Source organism: Taurulus bubalis, assembly GCF_910589615.1.
Source record: "Taurulus bubalis genome assembly, chromosome: 11".
NCBI lineage: Eukaryota > Metazoa > Chordata > Actinopteri > Perciformes > Cottidae > Taurulus > Taurulus bubalis.
Genome location: NC_136599.1, coordinates 1,325,747 through 1,348,106, shown reverse-complemented (window position 1 = coordinate 1,348,106; position 22,360 = coordinate 1,325,747). Strand labels below are relative to the sequence as shown.

At 45.2% G+C, this 22,360-nt stretch overlaps 2 protein-coding genes across 2 annotated transcripts in view; both read left to right on the top strand.

The window, feature by feature from the left end:
• The window catches only part of LOC306743537 (uncharacterized protein), a gene marked incomplete at its 5' end in the record, with an annotated part of 83,874 nt that extends 69,446 nt beyond the window's left edge, over positions 1-14,428 (top strand). Inside the window, 5 exon segments of the mRNA XM_079226058.1 lie at positions 6,595-6,768; positions 11,589-11,762; positions 11,884-12,057; positions 13,611-13,657; positions 13,815-14,428. Of these exon segments, the coding sequence (XP_079082184.1) occupies positions 6,595-6,768; positions 11,589-11,762; positions 11,884-12,057; positions 13,611-13,657; positions 13,815-14,374 (1,129 nt within the window). The 3' untranslated portion in view covers positions 14,375-14,428.
• On the top strand, positions 3,696-6,194 carry LOC306743543 (protein NLRC3-like). Its single transcript, XM_079226064.1, has 3 exons — positions 3,696-3,774; positions 3,927-4,155; positions 4,319-6,194. Exons 1-3 carry the CDS (start codon positions 3,772-3,774, stop codon positions 5,956-5,958), a joined length of 1,872 nt encoding a protein of 623 aa, XP_079082190.1. The 5' UTR covers positions 3,696-3,771; the 3' UTR covers positions 5,959-6,194.
• Positions 14,429-22,360: the final 7,932 nt, after the last annotated feature.

The following is a 22,360-nucleotide window of genomic DNA, read 5'->3' as shown; positions in this document are numbered from 1 at the left end:
CCTGACATTTGCAGTCCCCATTTGACCTATCCCATCCCCCAACCTCCACGGTCACTGAGTTTCAGCTGCTCACTGTCAGTAGGAACAAGCATTATGAAATGTAAAAATAATATGAATTCTAAACGCGAGCATTCAATTCTAAACAATTAATTCAGCACACTATGATGGTCAGCTTAACTATGCTTTTTGTATAGTTTGGAGCATCAGCACAACTTTGTAAAATTAATTTACAATTAAGGATATTAAAAACATAATAACATATTGTTTAATATGAGTTGGTCTACTTTATAATAACTACACACTATTTAGTATTAGTAAAGCATGAGTAAAGACTTAATTCATCAATCATAATGCATTGTTCCAACATGAACACTTATTAGTAACTCATTAGAATGCAATTCATGAACACAGTTATAAATATTTCATTCTTGATTAATCAGCTTGACTATTATCTGTGTCATGATGGGGTTTTCATACTTTATAAATTATGGACCAACCCCCTTATGTAAATTAATTAATATGTATTGCAAACCAATGATGTAATATATATTGCTAACCAATTATTAAGGACTTATAGATGATGCACATGTGCTTTTATGAATTTGTTTTAATACTCAATTGTGCATGTTCCTTTTTGTGAGCACAATCCTTTGCCCAGTGATATGTGCTTTGGCAGACTGCACATCTCGTCCTTCTCCCATATCTGTGGAGTGGATTCGTCCCTTGAACAGCCGTATGGTTTTGTGGGCTTGACCTGACATTACTTTCACGCTTGCCTGTAAACCGTGTGGAGTAGGCAGAGTCGCCAGCTCCCACACTCACACGGAGGTCATCAGCTCCCTCTTGTGGAGAGTTATCGCCAAAGATTCTCTTCTAGCCTGACTTCATGTTAACAAACGAAAGCTCTGGGCAAGCGGTAAGTGCCAGTTGTTTGTCTTTAACATGAAGTCCTGCAGTATCCAGTAGCTTGAAAGCTAACACAGCATCTGGAAGCTCCATCTTGAAGTAACGTAGTCTGTTGTACCGGCGCTCAAACTCGATAATGTAGTCGACCGTAGAGACGCCATTTTCTTTCCTGATCCGGTCAAACTCCGTGTACGCCTCGTACTGACGATCCTTTTCCTCTTTCAAAAAAATCTAATTCCAATTTCGTGAGAAGTACAAGCATTCCTCCATCGACGCTCAAATCCGCTGCGGCGATTTCTAGCGCACTATCCCTCGCTCTTCCCGTCAGCGATCAAGCAACCGCCAAGGCCTGCTCCTCCTCCAGGTCCGTCACCAGCCCAAAATAATGACAGGTGAAGTCAAACCGCTACAAGATATGAGTAGTTTTATTTATTACGTCTTCGCAAACAAGTCACCATAAAGAAGCTGTGCCTTATTTACTATCAAAGAAATGTTGAAGCTGTAATAAAATGATATTTTCCGTCTAATAAAACCAGTGAAAGAAGAAATGTAAATCCTTTAAGTTCAGTAAATGTCAATGTTTCTATCAGTTCACAGAGAGAAAAGTCTCCTGAACCCAGCTGTGTGTCCATGAAGAGTGATTGGTCTAAAGGTGGTTGGATTGACTTCAAAGATGGACGCCGTTCTTATGACCCAGAGTGAGTTCTTAAAACAGATGACTAAATGTTCTGATTCTCAGTCATGAAACACAGAATTGGTCGTGCATCATTTACAGTGTTGTTTTCATGATGATCAATCATGACAGAACTCAATATATTTAACTAACTGCTCAGTAGGTTCTGTATGAATCATAAACAATAAACAGTCTCTGGTGCAAACACAATGTGAGTTTATTCCTCCACAGACCAGGAGAGGTCAGAGCTTCAGAAAGCTGCAGAGTTCTGGGGACTCGGTACAGAATTTCAGGGACTACCTGCTGTGGTTTGTGGAGAAGTTTCAGAAGACTATGGGCACATATAATTGTGTGTTTATAAATATAAATATACATAATTGTACATATATTATGTTTATAAATATATGTATTTATATTTACATAAATAATTGCAAATAATTTGGTCAAAAGTAAAAAGACACCGCTGTAGTTCAAGGTTAAAGTTAAATAAAGTATTAAGTTATAAAACATAACCTTTCCCTCAGTCCAACTGATGTAACGTTACCTGTGAACAAATTATAAACTCTGAGAACAAAGACTGAATTATATCTCATGCTTAATCGCTATGGACACATCGGAGTCAGCGGATCATTTCAAAGAGTCCTGCCGAGATGAGGCTGCTCTCGGTGGGCAGCAGAGCGCTGACTGCCTGGTCCCGTGAGCAGGACCTCAAATCTCCGAAATCGTCTCCGTATATTTTTAAGTAGGCTGAATCTTGACAAACCGACCACAGATTTGATGCTTAAACAACTAACTTCTCACCTGAAAACATCCTAAAATTACATTCTGTGACTCAAAAACACAGCATTCAGAACATTCTCATCCGCCACTGTTCCCTGTCGCTGGTGCGAAATGCATTCTGGGATATTGGCTGTCCCAAGTACGCACAAGTCACCTCTGATGCATCTTGGGTAAAATGAGCAGAGCAAGCCACATCCGGGCGTTTGGTTTGGGGACTAGCTGCAGGGTTCTGGGTCTACATTCAGAGGTCTGGGGACTAGCTGCAGGGTTCTGGGTCTACATTCAGAGGTCTGGGGACTAGCTGCAGGGTTCTGGGTCTACATTCAGAGGTCTGGGGACTAGCTGCAGGGTTCTGGGTCTACATTCAGAGGTCTGGGGACTAGCTGCAGGGTTCTGGGTCTACATTCAGAGGTCTGGGGACTAGCTGCAGGGTTCTGGGTCTACATTCAGAGTTAATAAGCTATGCAGACATGTGTCAGAAGTCTGCAGGCAGAGTGCAGTTTGATGAGGAGTCAGTGGTTTTAAAGAGTTGTCTGTTGGAGGGTTGTCCTCATGAATCCTAGTTGTTTTTGGGAACTAGGCTTTTTTGTTGGGACTTCCTAAGATTTGAACTGTTTAGACACATTCAACCATCGGTGGTTGAGCTTTGGGTTTCATATTGTCCTCTGACTGTATAATCACTGGTGAACTTTAAATGACTGTGTTCTTTGTGTTCTTTAATGTCTGCTGGTTATCTTTGGAAGATCCTAAATATAAGTGTCTCCACCGCTCAGAGACAAACTTCTACAAGATTTGACTCCAGTAGTTTTAGTTATTGTGTCTCATTGTAGCGAGTTGGTTGAATAAGAAAACAACAAGTCACAATCAAGAAGCTGTGTCTTCTTTACCATTAACTACAAGTTTTGATGAAAAATTACCTACATTTTACTGTCCAATAAAACCAGTGGAAGCAGAAAAATGAATCTTGTATGTTCAGAAATCCTTTATGTTCAGTAATTCTCAGTGTTTCTATCAGTTCACAGAGAGAAAAGTCTCCTGAACCCAGCTGTGTGTCCATGAAGAGTGATCGGTCTAAAGGTGGTTGGATTTACTTCAAAGATGGACGCCGTTCTTATGACCCAGAGTGAGTTCTTTAAACAGATGAAGCAGATGACTAACTGTCACACAGATGGTCGTCCTTCATCTCCAGTCTTCAGCATCTGGTTGATGAAATGATTAATCATGACAGAACACAACATCTTTAACTTATTGTTGTATTTGTGTTTTAATATCATGAACAATAAACAGTCTGTGGAGCAAACACAATGTGAGCTGATTGTTCATGACTCCTCCACAGAGAGGACCAGGAGAGCTCAGAGGTTCCCAGAGGTCCGTCTGCCCAGCAGCATCAAACACACCTGGACTCCATATTTATGGTCTGTACATGTGCAACTACTTTTACATCTATTCTGTTCACATCATCTCCATGCTGCACTCTTTAGACCAGTGGGTTGTCAGTCTGTCCAACATGGATCTGATGTTTGCTTCCATGGTTTTAGTTTGTCATTCATATAATATTCTGTTCCAGCTGCTGGAGGAGAACATCCTCACTTTTGTGAAGGACGAGCTGAAGAAGATCCAGAAGGTTGTGAGTTCAGATTACCCAGAATGCTTAGAGATTCAGAGTGAGGATGAGGAGGTATTGGATGGTGAGGATGAAGAGCAGAGGAGGAGGAGCAGAGAAGCCTTTCAGAAGATCTCACTGCACTTCCTGAGGAGCATGAAGCAGGAGGAGCTGGCTGACTGTCTGCAGAGCAGTAAGAGGATTTCTCTAAAGATTCAACATGCTGGATAAATGGGACGTTTACTAATGTCTCAAGAGATGGACCAGAATATATTCATAGACTCATTCTTTGAGGAAATTACATGTTGAAATCTATTCTTTGACTCATTGATGTTCTTTGTTGTGTGTTCATTCAGGACTTCCTGCTGGAGTTTGTCAGCGTAAACTCAAATCTAACCTGAAGAAGAAGTTCCAGTGTGTGTTTGAGGGGATCGCTAAAGCAGGAAACCCAACCCTTCTGAACCAGATCTACACAGAGCTCTACATCACAGAGGGAGGGACTGCAGAGGTCAATGATGAACATGAGGTCAGACAGATTGAAGCAGCATCCAGGAAACCACACAGACCAGAAACCACCATCAGACAAGAAGACTTCTTTAAAGCCTCACCTGGAGGAGAGGAACCAATCAGAACAGTGATGACAAAGGGAGTGGCTGGCATCGGGAAAACAGTCTTAACACAGAAGTTCACTCTGGACTGGGCTGAAGACAAAGCCAACCAGGACATCCAGTTCACGTTTCCATTCACGTTCAGAGAGCTGAATGTGCTGAAAGAGAAGAAGTTCAGCTTGGTGGAACTTGTTCATCACTTCTTCACTGAAACCAAAGAAGCAGGAATCTGCAGGTTTGAAGAGTTCCCGGTTGTGTTCATCTTTGACGGTCTGGATGAGTGTCGACTTCCTCTGGACTTCCACAACAATGAGGTCCTGACTGACGTCAAAGAGTCCACCTCAGTGGATGTGCTGCTGACAAACCTCATCAGGGGGAAACTGCTTCCCTCTGCTCGCCTCTGGATAACCACACGACCTGCAGCAGCCAATCAGATCCCTCCTCACTGTGTTGGCTTGGTGACAGAGGTCAGAGGGTTCACTGACCCACAGAAGGAGGAGTACTTCAGGAAGAGGTTCAGAGATGAGGAGCAGGCCAGCAGGATCATCCCCCACATCAAGACCTCACAAAGTCTCCACATCATGTGCCACATCCCAGTCTTCTGCTGGATCACTGCTACAGTTCTGGAGGTCGTGTTGAAGACCACAGAGGGAGGACAGCTGCCCAAGACCCTGACTGAGATGTACATCCACTTCCTGGTGGTTCAGTCCAAAGTGAAGAAGGTCAAGTATGATGGAGGAGCTGAGACAGATCCACACTGGAGTCCAGAAAGCAGGAAGATGACTGAGTCTCTGGGAAAACTGGCTTTTGATCAGCTGCAGAAAGGGAACCTGATCTTCTATGAATCCGACCTGACAGAGTGTGGCATCGATATCAGAGCAGCCTCAGTGTACTCAGGAGTGTTCACACAGATCTTTAGAGAGGAGAGAGGACTGTACCAGGACAAGGTGTTCTGCTTTGTCCATCTGAGTGTTCAGGAGTTTCTGGCTGCTCTTCATGTCCATCTGACCTTCATCAACTCTGGTGTCAACCTGCTGGCAGAAGAACAAACAACCTCCCTGTTGTCAAAACCTGAACCAAGACATCTCTACCAGAGTGCTGTGGACAAGGCCTTCCAGAGTCCTAATGGACACCTGGACTTGTTCCTCCGCTTCCTCCTGGGTCTTTCACTGGAGACCAATCAGACTCTCCTACGAGGTCTGCTGACACAGACAGGAAGTAGCTCACGGACCAATCAGGAAACAGTTGAATACATCAAGGAGAAGATCAATGAGGATGTGTCTCCAGAGAAAAGCACGGGAGGTGCAGTGGAGAGGGTCTACTCCAAATATCGCGATACTGTTAGTGTGAGCTCAAACTCCCATGCATTTATACACATATACCTGTAACCTTGGTTAGTACCCCTTATTTCTTTAAGTAAAAATAACATTAGGTTAACACATGAATGTCGTACACACACATTGAATGCAACACCATCGACATTTAATCTGACCACAAACAACAACCCACGTTGTGTAACAAGAACACCCAAAGAGTATCTAGTAGTCCATGCTAGGGAACCCTATGTTGGTGCGCTTGTTGGAGCTCATGTCAATCCTCCACACTAAGTGGCGGATTGACTCTCAGGTCAGATCAAGTTAATTTGTCTTCAATGATCAAATGTGTCAATAATATAAAGTTATAAATAAAGTTTAATTTCTCTTTCTCGCACTTTGTTTTCTCTCTCTCTCTCTCGTCGGGAAAAGAACAGAAAACCCAAACTGTGTTTTTAACTCTAATAATCAACATTAAATATTTACCCCTCATCCTGATATTAATACTTCAGTACTTCCTGTTTCCAGTAGAGAACACTGAACTGAATTATTTTATCTTGTTTAGATTAAAAAAGCAAGAGTTTTATCCACTTTCACTGAACACATCATATTTGTTCTTTCTGATTCTACTTTAGTCCAGACTCATTATCAAAGAGGATTTCATTTTGACATGAATATTATTTTTCTTCTTGTTGATTGTTGTCTCTTCAGACTGAGTGGCTGTAACCTCTCAGAGAGAAGCTGTGAAGCTCTGTCCTCAGTCCTCAGCTCCCAGTCCTCTAGTCTGAGAGAGCTGGACCTGAGTAACAACAACCTGCAGGATTCAGGAGTGAAGCTGCTGTGTGCTGGACTGGAGAGCCCACACTGGAAACTGGAGATTCTCAGGTCAGATCAAGTTAGTTTGTCTTCAATGATATAAATGTGTCTCTAAACTATCAGGTCCATTTAGTGTGAACAGACTCTCTCTTTCTGAATCTATGAATTTGTTCATCAGGAGGTCAGATTTCATGAACCACTTAGAGCAGGGCTCAGCAACCTTTCCTATCCAAAGAGCCATTTTACCCTTTTTTTCTCCCAAAAATGTGTCTTATAAATTTGTATATATAGTCATATTATAAATACAAAAACTATAGTTTTGTTGTATTCATGAAATTATAGAACAAGAATGAAGACAATTCTTGAGATTGTATTGCTATTTTACCTGTTTTAACTATCAAACTCTTATGAAGTCGGCTACATTGAGATCAATTATGATGACAACGATGTGGACCTTGAGTCCTATCAATATGTGTGGCTAATGTGGTAGAGCAGGGGTGGCCAACCAGTCAGAGACTAAGAGCCACATGTTTTACTGTGTTACCGAAAAGAGTCACATCATACACATGAATATCACCCCATCCCTTCCTCACACACACACACACACACACACACACACACACACACACACACACACACACACACACACACACACACACACACACACACACACACACACACACAGAGACCTCTGCTCAGCCAGATTTAGTGTAAATGTCACACACCAACATGATGATGACAGAAATTGACTCCTACAGTACTAAGACCACAGGCCAGTCATTCTCAACACACACACAAACTCTCAGTTCAACCAAGTCCACAAACAAAAACATAATAATTTACAATAGCGTTTTTCTTTTACTATGCATGTTGCTTAGTGGGACTTCTGGCATTCCTTGCCTTGAACAATCCTCTTCAAATCTGGCTTGTATTCCGTTGTTGCCACTCGAAGCAATTCTTCCACATGGGTGTCAGTCAGAACAGATGGATGCTTTGATTTCACGTGTTTCAGGGTAGAAAACAGACTCGCAGACGTATGTTGACCCAAACATTGACAGTATCTTAAGTAGGGATGGGTGTCGTTTGGGTTTTTTCCGATACCGGTGCTAAACCGATACTTTTAAAACGATACCGGTGCCTAAACGGTGCCTGAACCGATACTTTTTTATTGCTAAGGCAATTTTTTTTCTTCAAATTGAACAATATTATTAACTGTTTAAAGTATACTATAGATATAAATAAATAAGTACATACAAAACACACTTCAAACTACAGCTTCAAACCTTTTAACTTCAAACTATAAAAATATATATTTAAAAAAGAACAGACACAAGCATCATGGCCTGATGGGACCGTGTGCAACAGAACTCAGACTCTGTTGGATCCTAAAACTGCTGCTTTATGGACTACACGTCACCATTAATATCAACTGGAGAGATTTGTTGCATCAAGCCGAGGACGGACGTTCAAAAGCTCGTGCTCGTGTCTGCAGCGATCTCTGTGTGCGCGCACTGTGTGTGTGAGCGCTGGAAGCCCCGCCCTTCGAGCCCCGCCCCCTCGAGCCCCGCCTCCTCGAGCCCCGCTCTGCATGCAGGCAGACAGAGAGCAGAGCAGCAGTGTGCTCTGATCCGCTATTTTAATAATCGTTTTTAACGTGCGGGCACCGCGCTACCTTTTTAGTATCTATATACTGTGCAACTTTACAGAGTAGTGTAAAAAAAAAAGTATTTAAATCGGCTCAGGCACCGGAAGGAAGCACCGAAATCTGCGTTGCTTTTCGGTCCGGTAGGTACCGGACGTGTTGGTTCTCGGTACCCAACCCTAATCTTAAGCGCAGCTTAATTCATTTTCCCAAGGGGCCGCATGAGAAATTTGGACCGTTGTGGAGCGCCGAACCAATAGGCTGAACTTAATTCAATTAACTCAATATGAATGTTATAGCTTGATTAAAAAACTGTAAATTATATGATTTTGAGCTGCTAATGGTGAGAATACATGTTACAATAAGGCTATGAAAAAATGTAAAAAATGTAATTACATTTTTTATGATTCTTTTTAAACCTTAGCTTAAATATGTACAGTATGTTAAAGACCAGCAATTTATTAACTTTATACAAAAGCAATCAGTGCTTTTGATGTTTTCCAGTTCAGTTCAGTTGTTCTTTCTCAGTGAGAAAAGTCCAGTCTGTGTTGCTTAAAAAAGTGCACTGAAGTCTGGTTGAATGAGGTGGAGATGAAGGACAGCTGGCAGAGAGAGAGGATCTGATCTGTTGACCTTCATCACTAGAATGTTTGTTCTCATGTAGGTAGATCCAAAGAGAACCAACATCTTCTGAGCATCTTTCCTCATGTGAGGAACGTTCTCCTCTTTGAGAGAAGAGTGAAGATCCAGAAGTGATCCTGACTTAAAGTGCTCTGCATAGTGGATCAGACCGCAGATCAGATCCGCGGCGGCTTTGCGCGATTAATGTTCAATCTGGAGGCGGAGGCTGCAGCGCGAGGCTCCTGTGAGACTGACCGCCTGTGAGAGCTCTGGACCGGCATAGCGGAACAGAAACTGCAGAACAATACGCTTTCACTTCAGTCGTCAAGTTGGCAACACTGCTCGTAGTGAGGCTGCGTAAGCGCGCACGCACACATCAATAAACCGCCTTCAAAGTGAAAGCAGTGCCGTTTGTATTGCATTCATGGCGTGCATCTTATTTATTTTTAATTTTTGATTGACCTCACGCGGGCCAGACTGGGAGAGCCCGCGGGCCGTAAGATGCCCAGGTCTGGTCTGAAGTGTTTGCAAAATCAATGAAAAGATTTTAAAAGAAAAAAAACACAAACACAAACTTTGATATGAACGTAAGAGCCGCATGAAACCAGGCAAAGAGCTGCGGGTTGGCCAGGCTTGTGGTAGAGTGTTGGTCCTAGAACTGCAAGGTATCAGGTTCAATCCCCACTGGAGGTTTACATTTTAAAACGCATATATTTTGCTTTGTTTCCACTGAGCGTCCTCACTGCGCCGGACTTTTTTACTAGCGGACGCCTCAGTGTCTCATGAGCTGCCACAGAACCAGCAGCAGTGGTGGAGTTTGGAGACGTGATCCACTTCCTGAAAGTAGATCTACTTCACTCAGTTTGCTGCAGCAGTTGAGGAATCGTTCTTCTGCAGCTTGATAGCTTGTTCTGGAAGAGTCTTTCAACAATAAATGTTTTGTTTGCTAATTTCTCGTCACATATCAAACATATCAGCATCGTTGGCAGTGAAAGCAAATTAATACGCCCACGAATTAAACTCTCTTTTTTCTCTGTGACTTTTATGTATTTATTTTTATCCGTTGATAGTTTAACGAGGGCGGGGCTCTGGAAATCACGAGTAGCCAGCTGCAGGGAGATCGATGTGATCGGTGAGATCGGTGTGAACATTTTTTTTGAACATTTTTTTGAACATTTTTGTTGAACAACCACAACATCGGTGTAAACATTTTTTTATTTCCATTGACCCAATATCACCTCAAACTCCAAGATAAGAGGAGTTCCCTTTGATTTTCCGCTTGGCAAAAAAATAAAATTAAAAAAAAAGTTATTATTATTTTATTCCTTCCCAAAGCCTCCGGAGCTAAAGATCCGCGGGTTACCGACCCCTGACTTAGAGGAACTCGTCTCAGAGACTAAACTAGAGAACCTTGTAGAACAGACACATTTGATCCACAGTGGATTAATAAACGATGGTGACGTGTGAAACATAATTTTCTTTCATAATGAAACATCACAGGGTCGTCTTGTTGTTCCTCTCATATATGCTTTAAGATAATATATATTTGATCGAAGTAATGAATGAGAAGGAGAAATGCAGGAAAAGAGACTGAAAACTTGAATGTGTCTCTACATTTATGTCGATGCTCTGTTTTACTGTTGTTTATATCTTTTATGCTTATCTTTTACCCTGTATTATTTTATTGTATTTGTAAGGTGACCTTGGGTGCCTTGAAAGGCGCCTCCAAATTTAATGCATTATTATTATTATTATTACAGTGACGATCTGTTGAGAGTTTAATGGTTGTTTATTTCTGATTGAGAACGTAACAAACAGAATATCAAGTTTAATTTCTTGTGTAGCCCCCTCTCTAATTGCTGTTCTAAGCAGGGGCCTCATACCATACCCCTGTTGCACGGGAGGTGCAGTGGAGAGGGTCTACTCCAAATATCGCGATACTGTTAGTGTGAGCTCAAACTCCCATGCATTTATACACATATACCTGTAACCTTGGTTAGTACCCCTTATTTCTTTAAGTAAAAATAACATTAGGTTAACACATGAATGTCGTACACACACATTGAATGCAACACCATCGACATTTAATCTGACCACAAACAACAACCCACGTTGTGTAACAAGAACACCCAAAGAGTATCTAGTAGTCCATGCTAGGGAACCCTATGTTGGTGCGCTTGTTGGAGCTCATGTCAATCCTCCACACTAAGTGGCGGATTGACTCTCAGGTCAGATCAAGTTAATTTGTCTTCAATGATCAAATGTGTCAATAATATAAAGTTATAAATAAAGTTTAATTTCTCTTTCTCGCACTTTGTTTTCTCTCTCTCTCTCTCGTCGGGAAAAGAACAGAAAACCCAAACTGTGTTTTTAACTCTAATAATCAACATTAAATATTTACCCCTCATCCTGATATTAATACTTCAGTACTTCCTGTTTCCAGTAGAGAACACTGAACTGAATTATTTTATCTTGTTTAGATTAAAAAAGCAAGAGTTTTATCCACTTTCACTGAACACATCATATTTGTTCTTTCTGATTCTACTTTAGTCCAGACTCATTATCAAAGAGGATTTCATTTTGACATGAATATTATTTTTCTTCTTGTTGATTGTTGTCTCTTCAGACTGAGTGGCTGTAACCTCTCAGAGAGAAGCTGTGAAGCTCTGTCCTCAGTCCTCAGCTCCCAGTCCTCTAGTCTGAGAGAGCTGGACCTGAGTAACAACAACCTGCAGGAGTCAGGAGTGAAGCTGCTGTCTGCTGGACTGGAGAGTCCACACTGGAGACTGGAGACTCTCAGGTCAGGATGTAAACATGTAAAACTAGTTGACACTCAGATCCTGATTTACATTCATGGATAAACTCGTATCCTCCTCCAGATTGTCTTAAGATGTGACGTGTGTTGTGTTGTGTGTTTGCAGGCTGTCAGGCTGTCTGATCTCAGAGGAAGGCTGTGCTTCTCTGGCCTCAGCTCTGAGCTCCAACCCCTCCCATCTGAGAGAGCTGGACCTGAGCTACAATCATCCAGGAGACGCAGGAGTGAAGCTGCTGTCTGCTGGACTGGAGGATCCACTCTGGAGACTGGAGACTCTCAGGTATAAAGAGGCTGCAGCCACAGAGCATCAGTCTGATAGAGGAGGTAGAGCTGGAAACCTGTTCTCTGTCACACTGTCAGCCTGGTTAATATGACCCTGACACACCAAGCTGACCTCAAACTACCAGAGACTCATCTAACTGTTTGTGTCCCACACGATGTTGCACGGTGTATCGATACTAAAAGGTACCGCGGTACCCGTACGTTAAAAACAATGTGACTTTGCATATCTTTAGTATCGATGCTTCATTAAAATAGTGTGCGATCAGAGCGCACTCACTGCTCTGCTCTCTGTCATGCTGCCTGCATGCATTGACTGCAAGGGGGCGGGGCTTAAGAAGACAGGTCTTAAGGAGGCGGGGCTTAAGGAGGCTTAAGGAGGCTGCCCAGCGCTCTCACAGCGAGTGATCAGGGGAGACATGATGGCCTCAATGCAGGAGCTCTTGCCGACTGTCCTCGGCTTGTTGGAACAAAAGATGAAGAAGTGAAATGTGAAAGTACTTTGGCTCCATTACAGACTGAAGGAAAGCCCACTGACACACAGAGACCCGTCTAACAGACCAAGGGAGGACACGTCAAACATGGCAGAGCTCCTTTCAGACAGACACCAGACAACAGGCTACATAGCCGTGTAGAATCAATGCTGTGATGGCACCATGTAGTGTTCATTAATATCTTGCTGGAGGCTAATACTAATAATATGGCATTTGTTAAGTGTTCAAAAAGCTGATAAAAGCTGGTTAAAAGGGAACCAGACAGATGTTTGATTTATTACTTTTCAGTCTCCAGTGTGTGTTTCCCTTTAGTCCAGACATTACTGTGAAAAGACAAAGAAACAATCTGTTTAAACCTTCTTGATGAATCATCACAATAGGAATGTGTTGCTGTTTAAAGGAGTTCAGCTCCACCTGGTTTTGGTTTGTTTTGCACTGAGAGACAGTTCTCTGGCTGATAGAGTGGACTTGTTGAAGCTACAGGTGACAGTCGGCCACAGACGCTCAGCTGGTGAACATAGTGGAGCATTTAGCAGCTAAAGAGACAGATGTTTCCCTCAGGAGGTGGAGACCAAACACAGAGCTAAGAGAGAGAATAGTGGACTTCCATTCATCAGGTGACACAAACACAAAGAGTCCTGATGAGTCATCATGTTGATGTGGAACTGCTGGATGTGGAAGCAGCTGGTTGATATCATGTCAGACACAACTACTTCATAAGCTGATAATGTGTCAGATGTTGTGTTTACAGCTTGTTTTCACTGAACCACAAACAGACAAAGAATCAACTGATGCAGGTTTAAACATCTGATTTACTGACTGACTGGTAGAGGAAACTGAGTCTGAACTGGAGGATGATTGTCAATACAATACTGATAATAATAAATCATGAATAAGTGAACGTGATGAGCTGTCGTCATCGGCCAATCAGAAGAAGCTCCATGAAGAATATGAGCTGATGAATAATAAGTGGTCCATGTGAACATGAATAACAAAGCTCTGTGATGAGAGTGATGTCATGTTCATGTGTTCATGCTGCTCTGACTCCTCCTCCTTTCAGGGTGGAGCCTGCTGGAGTCCGATGGGTCAGACCAGGTCTGAGGAAGTGTAAGTGTGCTTTGAGTTTGATTCATGAAAACATTCAACCGTCTTCAGACTGTGACATCACTCATTCACATCTCTGATGTCATCATCAAAGTGTCAATAGATGAACAGATGATAGATTAATAACTGCAGCTGTATTGTGTCTTGTTCTCTCCATCAGATTCCTGTGAACTCACACTCGACACAAACACAGTGAACAGGAACCTCAAACTGTCTGACAACAACAGGAAGGTGACATGTGTGAAGGAGCATCAGTCATATCCTGATCATCCAGACAGGTTTGACTACTGGGAGCAGCTGCTGTGTAGAACTGGTCTGACTGGTCGCTGTTACTGGGAGGTCGAGTGGAGAGGAAGAGTTTCTATATCAGTGAGTTACAGAGGAATCAGAAGGAGAGGAGACAGTGGAGACTGTTGGTTTGGAGATAATGATCAGTCCTGGAGTCTGGAGTGTTTTAATGGTGGTTACTCTGTCTGTCACAATAAGACAGTAACACCCATCTCCTCCTCCTCCTCCTCCTCTTCCTCCTCCTCCTCCTCCTCCTCTGGTAGAGTAGCAGTGTATGTGGACTGTCCTGCTGGCTCTCTGTCCTTCTACAGAGTCTCCTCTGACACACTGATCCACCTCCACACCTTCAGCACCACATTCACTGAACCTCTTTATCCTGGGTTTGGGTCCTTGCCTGGTTCCTCAGTGTCTCTGTGTTCTCTGGAGGACTGAGAGTCTCCTCCTGGTAGAGAAACCTTCTCTCTGCTGTCCAGGTAGTTCAGCCTGTACAGGATCACACAGCTGATGTTAGTTAGCAGCAACCTGATCTCTCAGTGGTTGTAAACAGGTGCAGCAGGTGAGGGGTACCTGAGCTGGTCTGGACTCAGGGGGGTTGAGAGCTCTCTGGACTTGTGGTGTTGCAGATGGATGTGTGAGAGCTGAGCGAGGTCCATGTAATGACCTGAAATGATCTGTTTCTGAGAGAAGAAACATGTTTTACTTTGTGTATAAAACTCAACTTTGTTGTCTTGAAACATTTGTTTGTGTGAAGAAAAACCTCCGAATGTCAAACGAGAGTCTTTCTGGATCAGATTCAGCTTCTGTGGAGAAATAATCACAACTTGTAAAGAGCTGTTTTGATTTGAAGAAACTAAATTCATCATCTTTTGTTATTTTTTCATTAATTCTTTTTTTATTGTAAAAATAAAAAGACAATACATAGACATAACATCAAGAGGACGACAAAACCGTGAGATACAAGCCAGCAAAACATTATATATTCAGGGTATAGAAGTACGGTGTGTGTGTGTGTGTGTTTTATTATTTCATCTAAAAAAGGCACAAAGTATAGATGAGGGCAGATTCATATGTGTGTGTATGCATGTACGTGGGTTTCAATTGGGTTTCAGGCTAAAAATGACAAACAAGTGAATATGAATAGAATGAGTCATGAAACAGTGAAGGATGACCAGGTGGAGTTCTGTTGTATTGTAAATGATGGAGGATGTTAGACTGTCCATTGAACTGTGTGATCATGAGGTTTCTCCAGTGTGTGATGTGTATGTTATTCCTTCATCTCCAGGTCATGAGGATAGTTTTCTTGGTGATAGTTGAGGCCACGAGGTCACCAGCGTTAGTTTGGCTGAGCTTTATTGTAGAAATGTCTCCTAGTAAACACAGGGATGATGGGACCAGGCCATTTTATCTTTTTCTTTTTTCATCTTTTCTTCTCTTCTTGCATTATCCGTTGTCGTAACCTTTAACCTTGTTATTGTCAAAACTAATAAAACTGGTTTGTATGTTGTACATTCCAACCAAAGTCCAGTGTTGCTGGTCTCTGAAGGCGTCTGGTCGTCTCCACACGGTGAGAGAGCTCTTCTCCTGCGATGGGCTGACAGGAGTGAATGATTGGTTCTCCTGAAGGTTCCAACCACACGGGGTTCCTCCTCCAGTGGTGGCCTCTACAACCTTTAAAAACCACCTATCTTTAGCCCTTTCCTCTAAATGTCATCCCCAAACTAAAAAGGGTGCATCTCTGCCACCACTAGGGCTGTTTGAATAATGTTGGTTATAATAAAAGGTACACATGTGAACATTTAGGTCAGATGTGTAAATATCAGTGGACTTCTTTGAACTTTGTTTTCAAACACATTTTTTTTGTATCTTTCAAAATGTTTGCTCTAAATTTCCATTGAAACTATTTATTTAAAGCACATTTGATGAGTACAGATTTAAAATATACCAAATATTTTGTATATTTTAAGTAATATTTTAGTGTAATTAGTAAGTAAACTTATTCGTGCTATTATTTCAATATAGAGCAAATTGTTTAGTGGCCTGTTTGAAAAGCTTTTTCTGAGTATGAACCTGTGTTCTATGAAGAAATCATGTTGCATGAGAGAAGCCTGTTCAGATAGAGATAGATAGATCCATCCATCCATCCATTATCAGCCGCTTATCCGGGGTCGGGTCGCGGTGGCAGCAGGTTCAGCAGGCCGACCCAGGCTTCCCTCTCACCCGCAACACTTTCCAGCTCATTCTGGGGGATCCCGAGGCGTTCCAAGGCCAGCCGGGAGATATAATCCCTCCAGCGTGTCCTCGGTCTTCCCCGGGGTCTCCTACCAGTTGGACGTGCCTGGAAAACCTCTAATGGGAGGCGTCCAGGAGGCATCCTGACTAGATGAACCACCTCAGCTGACTCCTTTAACACGAAGGAGCAGCGACTCGACTCCAAGCTCCCTCCTGATGTCCGAGCTCCTTACCCTATCTCTAAGGGTGAGCCCGGCCACCCTGCGGAGGAAGCTCATTTCGGCCGCTTGTATTCGAGATCTCGTTCTTTCGGTCACGACCCAGAGTTCGTGACCATAGGTGAGGGTTGGAACATAGACCGACCAGTAAATGGAGAGCTTTGCCTTCCGGCTCAGCTCCCTCTTCACCAGGACGGACCGGTACAGCGCCTGTTTTATTGCTGCAGCCGCACCGATCCGTCTGTCGATCTCCCGCTCCACCTTACCCTCACTCGTGAACAAGACCCCGAGATACTTGTACTCCTTCGCTTGGGGTAGGCAGTTTGTCCCCACCTGGAGGGAGCAATCCACCGGTTTCCGGCAGAGCACCATGGCCTAGATTTGGAGGCGCTAACTCTCATCCCTGCCGCTTCACACTCGGCTGCAAAACGCCCCAGTGAATGCTGGAGGTCACAGTCCGAGGAGGCAAACAGGACCACATCATCCGCGAACAGCAGAGAGGCGATCCCGAGACTCCCGAACCGGATCCTCTCCGCCCCCTGGCTGCGCCTAGATATCCTGTCCGTGAAGGTCACGAACAGGACCGGTGATAAAGGGCAGCCCTGGCGGAGGCCAACACCCACCGGGAACGTGTCTGACTTATTACCGAGGATACGAACACAGCTCCTACTGCAGGCGTACAAAGACCGGATAGCCCGTGCCAACGGGTCCGGCACCCCATACCCCCCACAAAAACCCCCGAGGGACCCGGTCGAAAGCCTTCTCCAAGTCCACAAAGCACATGTAGACTGGTTGGGCAAACTCCCAGGACCCCTCCAGTAGTCTTGCAAGGGTAAAGAGCTGGTCCACTGTTCCACGACCGGGACGGAATCCGCACTGCTCGTCTTGAATCTGAGGTTCGACAAGCGGTCGGAGCCTCCCTTCCAGCACCCTGGCATAAGCTTTTCCCGGGAGGCTGAGCAGTGTGATGCCACGATAGTTTGAGCACACTCTCCGGTCCCCCTTCTTGAAGATGGGAACCACCACCCCGGTCTGCCAGTCCATGGGCACTGTTCCCGACCCCCATGCGACACTGAAAAGGCGTGTCAACCAAGACAGCCCAACAATGTCCAGCGCTTTCAGCATCTCAGGGCGGATCTCATCCACCCCTGGCGCCTTGCCACTAAGGAGCTTTTAGACTACCTTAGCAACCTCTGCCAGGGATATGGGAGAAACCACCCCAAAGACTTCCGGCGCTGCCCCCTCTCCGGGGGACATGTTAGCCGGGTTTAGGAGTTCCTCAAAGTGCTCTTTCCACCGCCCGACAATGTCCCCAGTCCGGGTCAGCAGTTCCCCCCCCCTGCTGAGAACAGCCTGGGGTAGGCCCTGCTTTCCCTTCCTGAGCCGTCGGATGGTTTGCCAGAACTTCCTTGAGGCCAACCAAAAGTCCTTCTCCATGGCCTCCCCGAACTCCTCCCATGCCCGAGTTTTAGCATCCGCGACCATCGCAGGTGCAGCCCTTCTGGCCTGCCGGTACCCGCCAGCTGCTTCAGGAGACCCCTGGGCCAGCCAGGCCCGAAAGGCCTCCTTCTTCAGTTTGACGGCTTCCCTCACCCCCCGTGTCCACCACCGGGTTCTCGGGTTGCCGCCACGACAGGCACCGATGACCTTCTGGCCACAGCTCCGAGCAGCCACGTCCACAATAGAGGCTTTGTGTTAGAGGGGGTGTGGTGTTGAGGACCCAAATGCACAGACGCAGCAGTTCAAGTTCCAAGGGCGGACTTTATTGCGACAAAACAAAACACAACAAATAGACAAACTAATACCAGCGGTAATGTCCAGCGAACACCAGAGATCCACCTCCCCTGCTCCAGAGTTGGGAGGGCAACTCAACCACTCTTGTGAAGGCTGCTCTTGAAGCACGCCGGACGGATTACGCTCCAGAGTCGGGAGGGCAACTCAACCGCTCTTGTAGTCAATGCTCTTGAAGCACACCAGACTGATTCCGCTCCAGAGTCGGGAGGGCAACTCAACCGCTCTTGTGGTCAATGCTCTTGAAGCACACCAGACTGATTCCGCTCCAGAGTCGGGAGGGCAACTCAACCGCTCTTGTGGTCAATGCTCTTGAAGCACACCAGACTGATTCCGCTCCAGAGTCGGGAGGGCAACTCAACCGCTCTTGTGATCCACTCTCACCTGAAGAAGCAAACCAGACTGGAACTGGAACAACCCGACAAATGAGCCAGGTACGCAGTGGTCCCTAAATCACCTGCCAGTGATCAAGGCAATGCACAACAGCTGGGATGAAGGAGAGGGGCGTGGCAGTGGGCGGAAACCGGGGGTGGAGACTTACGAGCAGACAGGGAATCCAACACTTTGAACATGGTCCACTCGGGTTCCATGTCCCCAGCCTCCCTCGGGATTTGTGAGAAGTTCTTCCGGAGGTGGGAGTTGAAGACCTCCCGGACAGGATCCTCCGCCAGACGTTCCCAGTTCACCCTCACTACACGTTTGGGCTTGCCAGGTCTTTCTAGCCGACTCCCCCGCCATCTGATCCAACTCACCACCAGGTGGTGATCAGTTGACAGCTCTGCTCCTCTCTTCACCCGAGTGTCCAAGACATACGGCCGCAGATCAGATGATACGACTACAAAGTCGATCATTGATCTCCGGCCTAAGGTGTTCTGGTACCAGGTACACTTATGAGCCACCTTATGCTCGAACATGGTGTTCGTTATGAACAAACTGTGGCTAGCACAGAAGTCCAACAACAAAACACCATTCGGGTTCAGATCGGGCAAGCCGTTCCTCCCAATCACGCCCTGCCAGGTTTCTCTGTCATTGCCCACGTGAGCGTTGAAGTCTCCCAGGAGAACTATGGAGTCGGCAGGCGGCGCCCTTTCCAGGACCCCTCCCACCGACTCCAAGAAGGCCGGATACTCTGAACTGCTGTTCGGTGCATAAGCACAAACAGTCAGAGCTTTACTCCCTGCAACCCGTAGGCGCAGGGAGGCGATCCTCTCGTTCTCCGGGGAAAACTCCAACATAGCGGCGCTCAGCCGGGGGCTCGTGAGTATCCCCAGTCCCGCCCGGCGCCTCTCACCCTGGGCAACTCCAGAAAGGGACAAAGTCCAACCCTTCTCCAGGAGCTTGGTTCCAGAGCCCATGCTGTGCGTGGAGGTGAGCCCAACTAAATCTAGCTGGTACCGCTCCACCTCCTGCACCAGCTCCGACTCTTTCCCCGCTAGCGAGGTGACGTTCCACGTCCCTAGAGCTACTCTATGCTGCCGGCGATCGGCTCGCCCAGGTCTCCTGCCTGGCCCGCCGCCCGGTCTGCATAGCACCCGACCCCGATAATTCTCCCCGCGGGTGGTGGGTCCACGGGGTGACTGCTGCTCCATGTTGTTTCTTCGGGCTGAGCCCGACCGGGCCCCATGGGGGAAAGCCCGGCCACCAGACGCTCGCTGACGAGCTCCCCTCCTGGGTCTGGCTCCGGGAGGGTGCCCCGGTTTCCCTTGTCCGGGCGAGGTAGCTTTAGACCGTGGGCTGCTATTCATCAGGGTTTTTTGAATCGCTCTTAGTCTGGGCTCTCCCCCGAGACCTGTTTGCCTTGGGAGACCCTACCAGGGGCTGACGCCCCGGACAACATCGCTCCCAGGATCACTGAGCCACTCAAACTCCTCCACCACGTTAAGGTGGCGATTCATTGGAGGAGATAGATAGATAGATACTTTATTAATCCCCAAGGGGAAATGTCATAGTAGCGCCGTACAACTTGAAGATACAAATAAACACACAAGATAAAAGATAAAATATATAAAGAAGCAACAGGGATGAAAGATATATACAAATACAATAAAATAAAAATAAAGTGTAATATATATATACACAAAAGAATAGAATACAACTAACTGGAATGAAATATATTTACAGCCGCAGAGTGTATTCATTAATTAAGCAAATTAAATGTAAACAATAGAGTGCAAAATGCAAAGTATGTATGTGAACTGTAATAGCATACACGTGTACAGTGATGAATTAATCCACAGAGGATCTAGCAGGAAGTGACTTATTATAAAGTCTTAAAGCCGTAGGCAGGAATGTTCTCCTGTAGCGGTTCTTGTTGCAGCGAAGCCTCTTGGAGAAAGAGCTCCTCTGACCCTGCAGCAGGTGGAGAGGATGGTTATATATATATATATATATATATATATATATATATATATATATGACCCTGCAGTAGTGGTGGAGAGGGTGGTCCAGGTTGTCCAATATGGACAGTAGTTTCTTCAGCGTCCTCCTCCACCTGCTCCAGAAACTCCTGCTTGCAGCCGATGATGGAGCCGGCCTTCTTAACCAGTTTGTTAAGTCTGTTGGTGTCACCGGCTCCAATGCTGCTCCCCAGCAGACGATGGAGAAGTACCTGTACTCCTCCATGTGATGAGACACCAGGTACCTGTACTCCTCCATGTGATGAGACACCAGGTACCTGTACTCCTCCATGTGATGAGACACCAGGTACCTGTACTCCTCCATCATGTGATGAGACACCAGGTACCTGTACTCCTCCATGTGATGAGACACCAGGTACCTGTACTCCTCCTCCATGTGATGAGACACCAGGTACCTGTACTCCTCCACTGTGTCCACATCCTCTCCCAGAACACTCAGAGGACTAGGAGCTGTTGTCTTCCTCCTGAAGTCCACCACCATCTCTCTGGTCTTGGCCACGTTCAGAAGCAGGTGATTCTCACCGGCCCACTCCACAAAGTCACTCACCACTGCCCTGTACTCCTCCTCCCGTCCATCCCTAATACACCCGACCACCGCAGAGTCATCAGAGAACTTCTGCAGATGGCATGACTCTGTGTTGTACTGGAAGTCAGTGGTGTACAGGGTGAACAGGAAGGGAGACAGAACAGTTCCCTGTGGGGCTCCAGCATCACTGACCACCGTTCCAGACAGCACACGGCCCATTCTGACACACTGTGGTCTGCCTGTGAGGTAGTCAGTGATCCAGGAGATGGTGGACGAGTCTACCCCCACCACCCGCAGCTTCTCACCCAGTAGCAGTGGTTGGATGGTGTTAAATGCACTGGAGAAGTCAAAGAAAGTGACTCTCACAGAGACATCGGCTCCATCCAGGTGCGACTGAGCTCGTTGCAGCAGGTAGATGATGGCGTCGTCCACTCCCACATGAGGCTGGTAAGCAAATTGCACAGGGTCCATCGACGATTTCACCTGCGGTCGGAGGTGAGCCAAGACCAGCCTCTCCAGCACCTTCATCACATGGGAGGTGAGGGCTACCGGTCGGTAGTCGTTGAGGACGGATGGAGTCGACTTCTTCGGGACAGGGACCAGGCACGACGTCTTCCACAGCACCGGGACCTCCTCCTGCCTCAGGCTGAGGTTGTAGAGGTGCTGCAGGACACCAGACAGCTGGGTGGCGCAGGTCTTTAGGACCCTGGGGCTGATGCCATCATAGGGTCGAGAACCAAAGAGATGAGAACTGTCTGCTGAAGAAGATTGTGACTTATGGGTGAAAGCACCAGAACGGCCACTCAAGGGAGCGTGTGATTTTATGAATTATTATGATTATTTTTACTAGTTACGGCTTTTTAAAGGAAAGAAACCAGATCTCGGACAAATTGAGTCTCATTTACAGTCGAGAATAAACTTGTTTTATGCTTCAGGTGTTCAGTTCGTCAACATGTTTTAAAACGGGTTATATAATAATAATATATATATATATATATTAATATATATTAATAATATACATTTATATATTATATATATATCATAATATATATTATTATTATATATAATAACATATATTTTAATATATATATGTATATATATATAATATATTATTATATACATATATACATATTATAACATATATAGATACATATATGATATATATAATACTATATATATATAGTTATTATATATATTATAACATATATAGATAGATATATTATATATAATAATATAT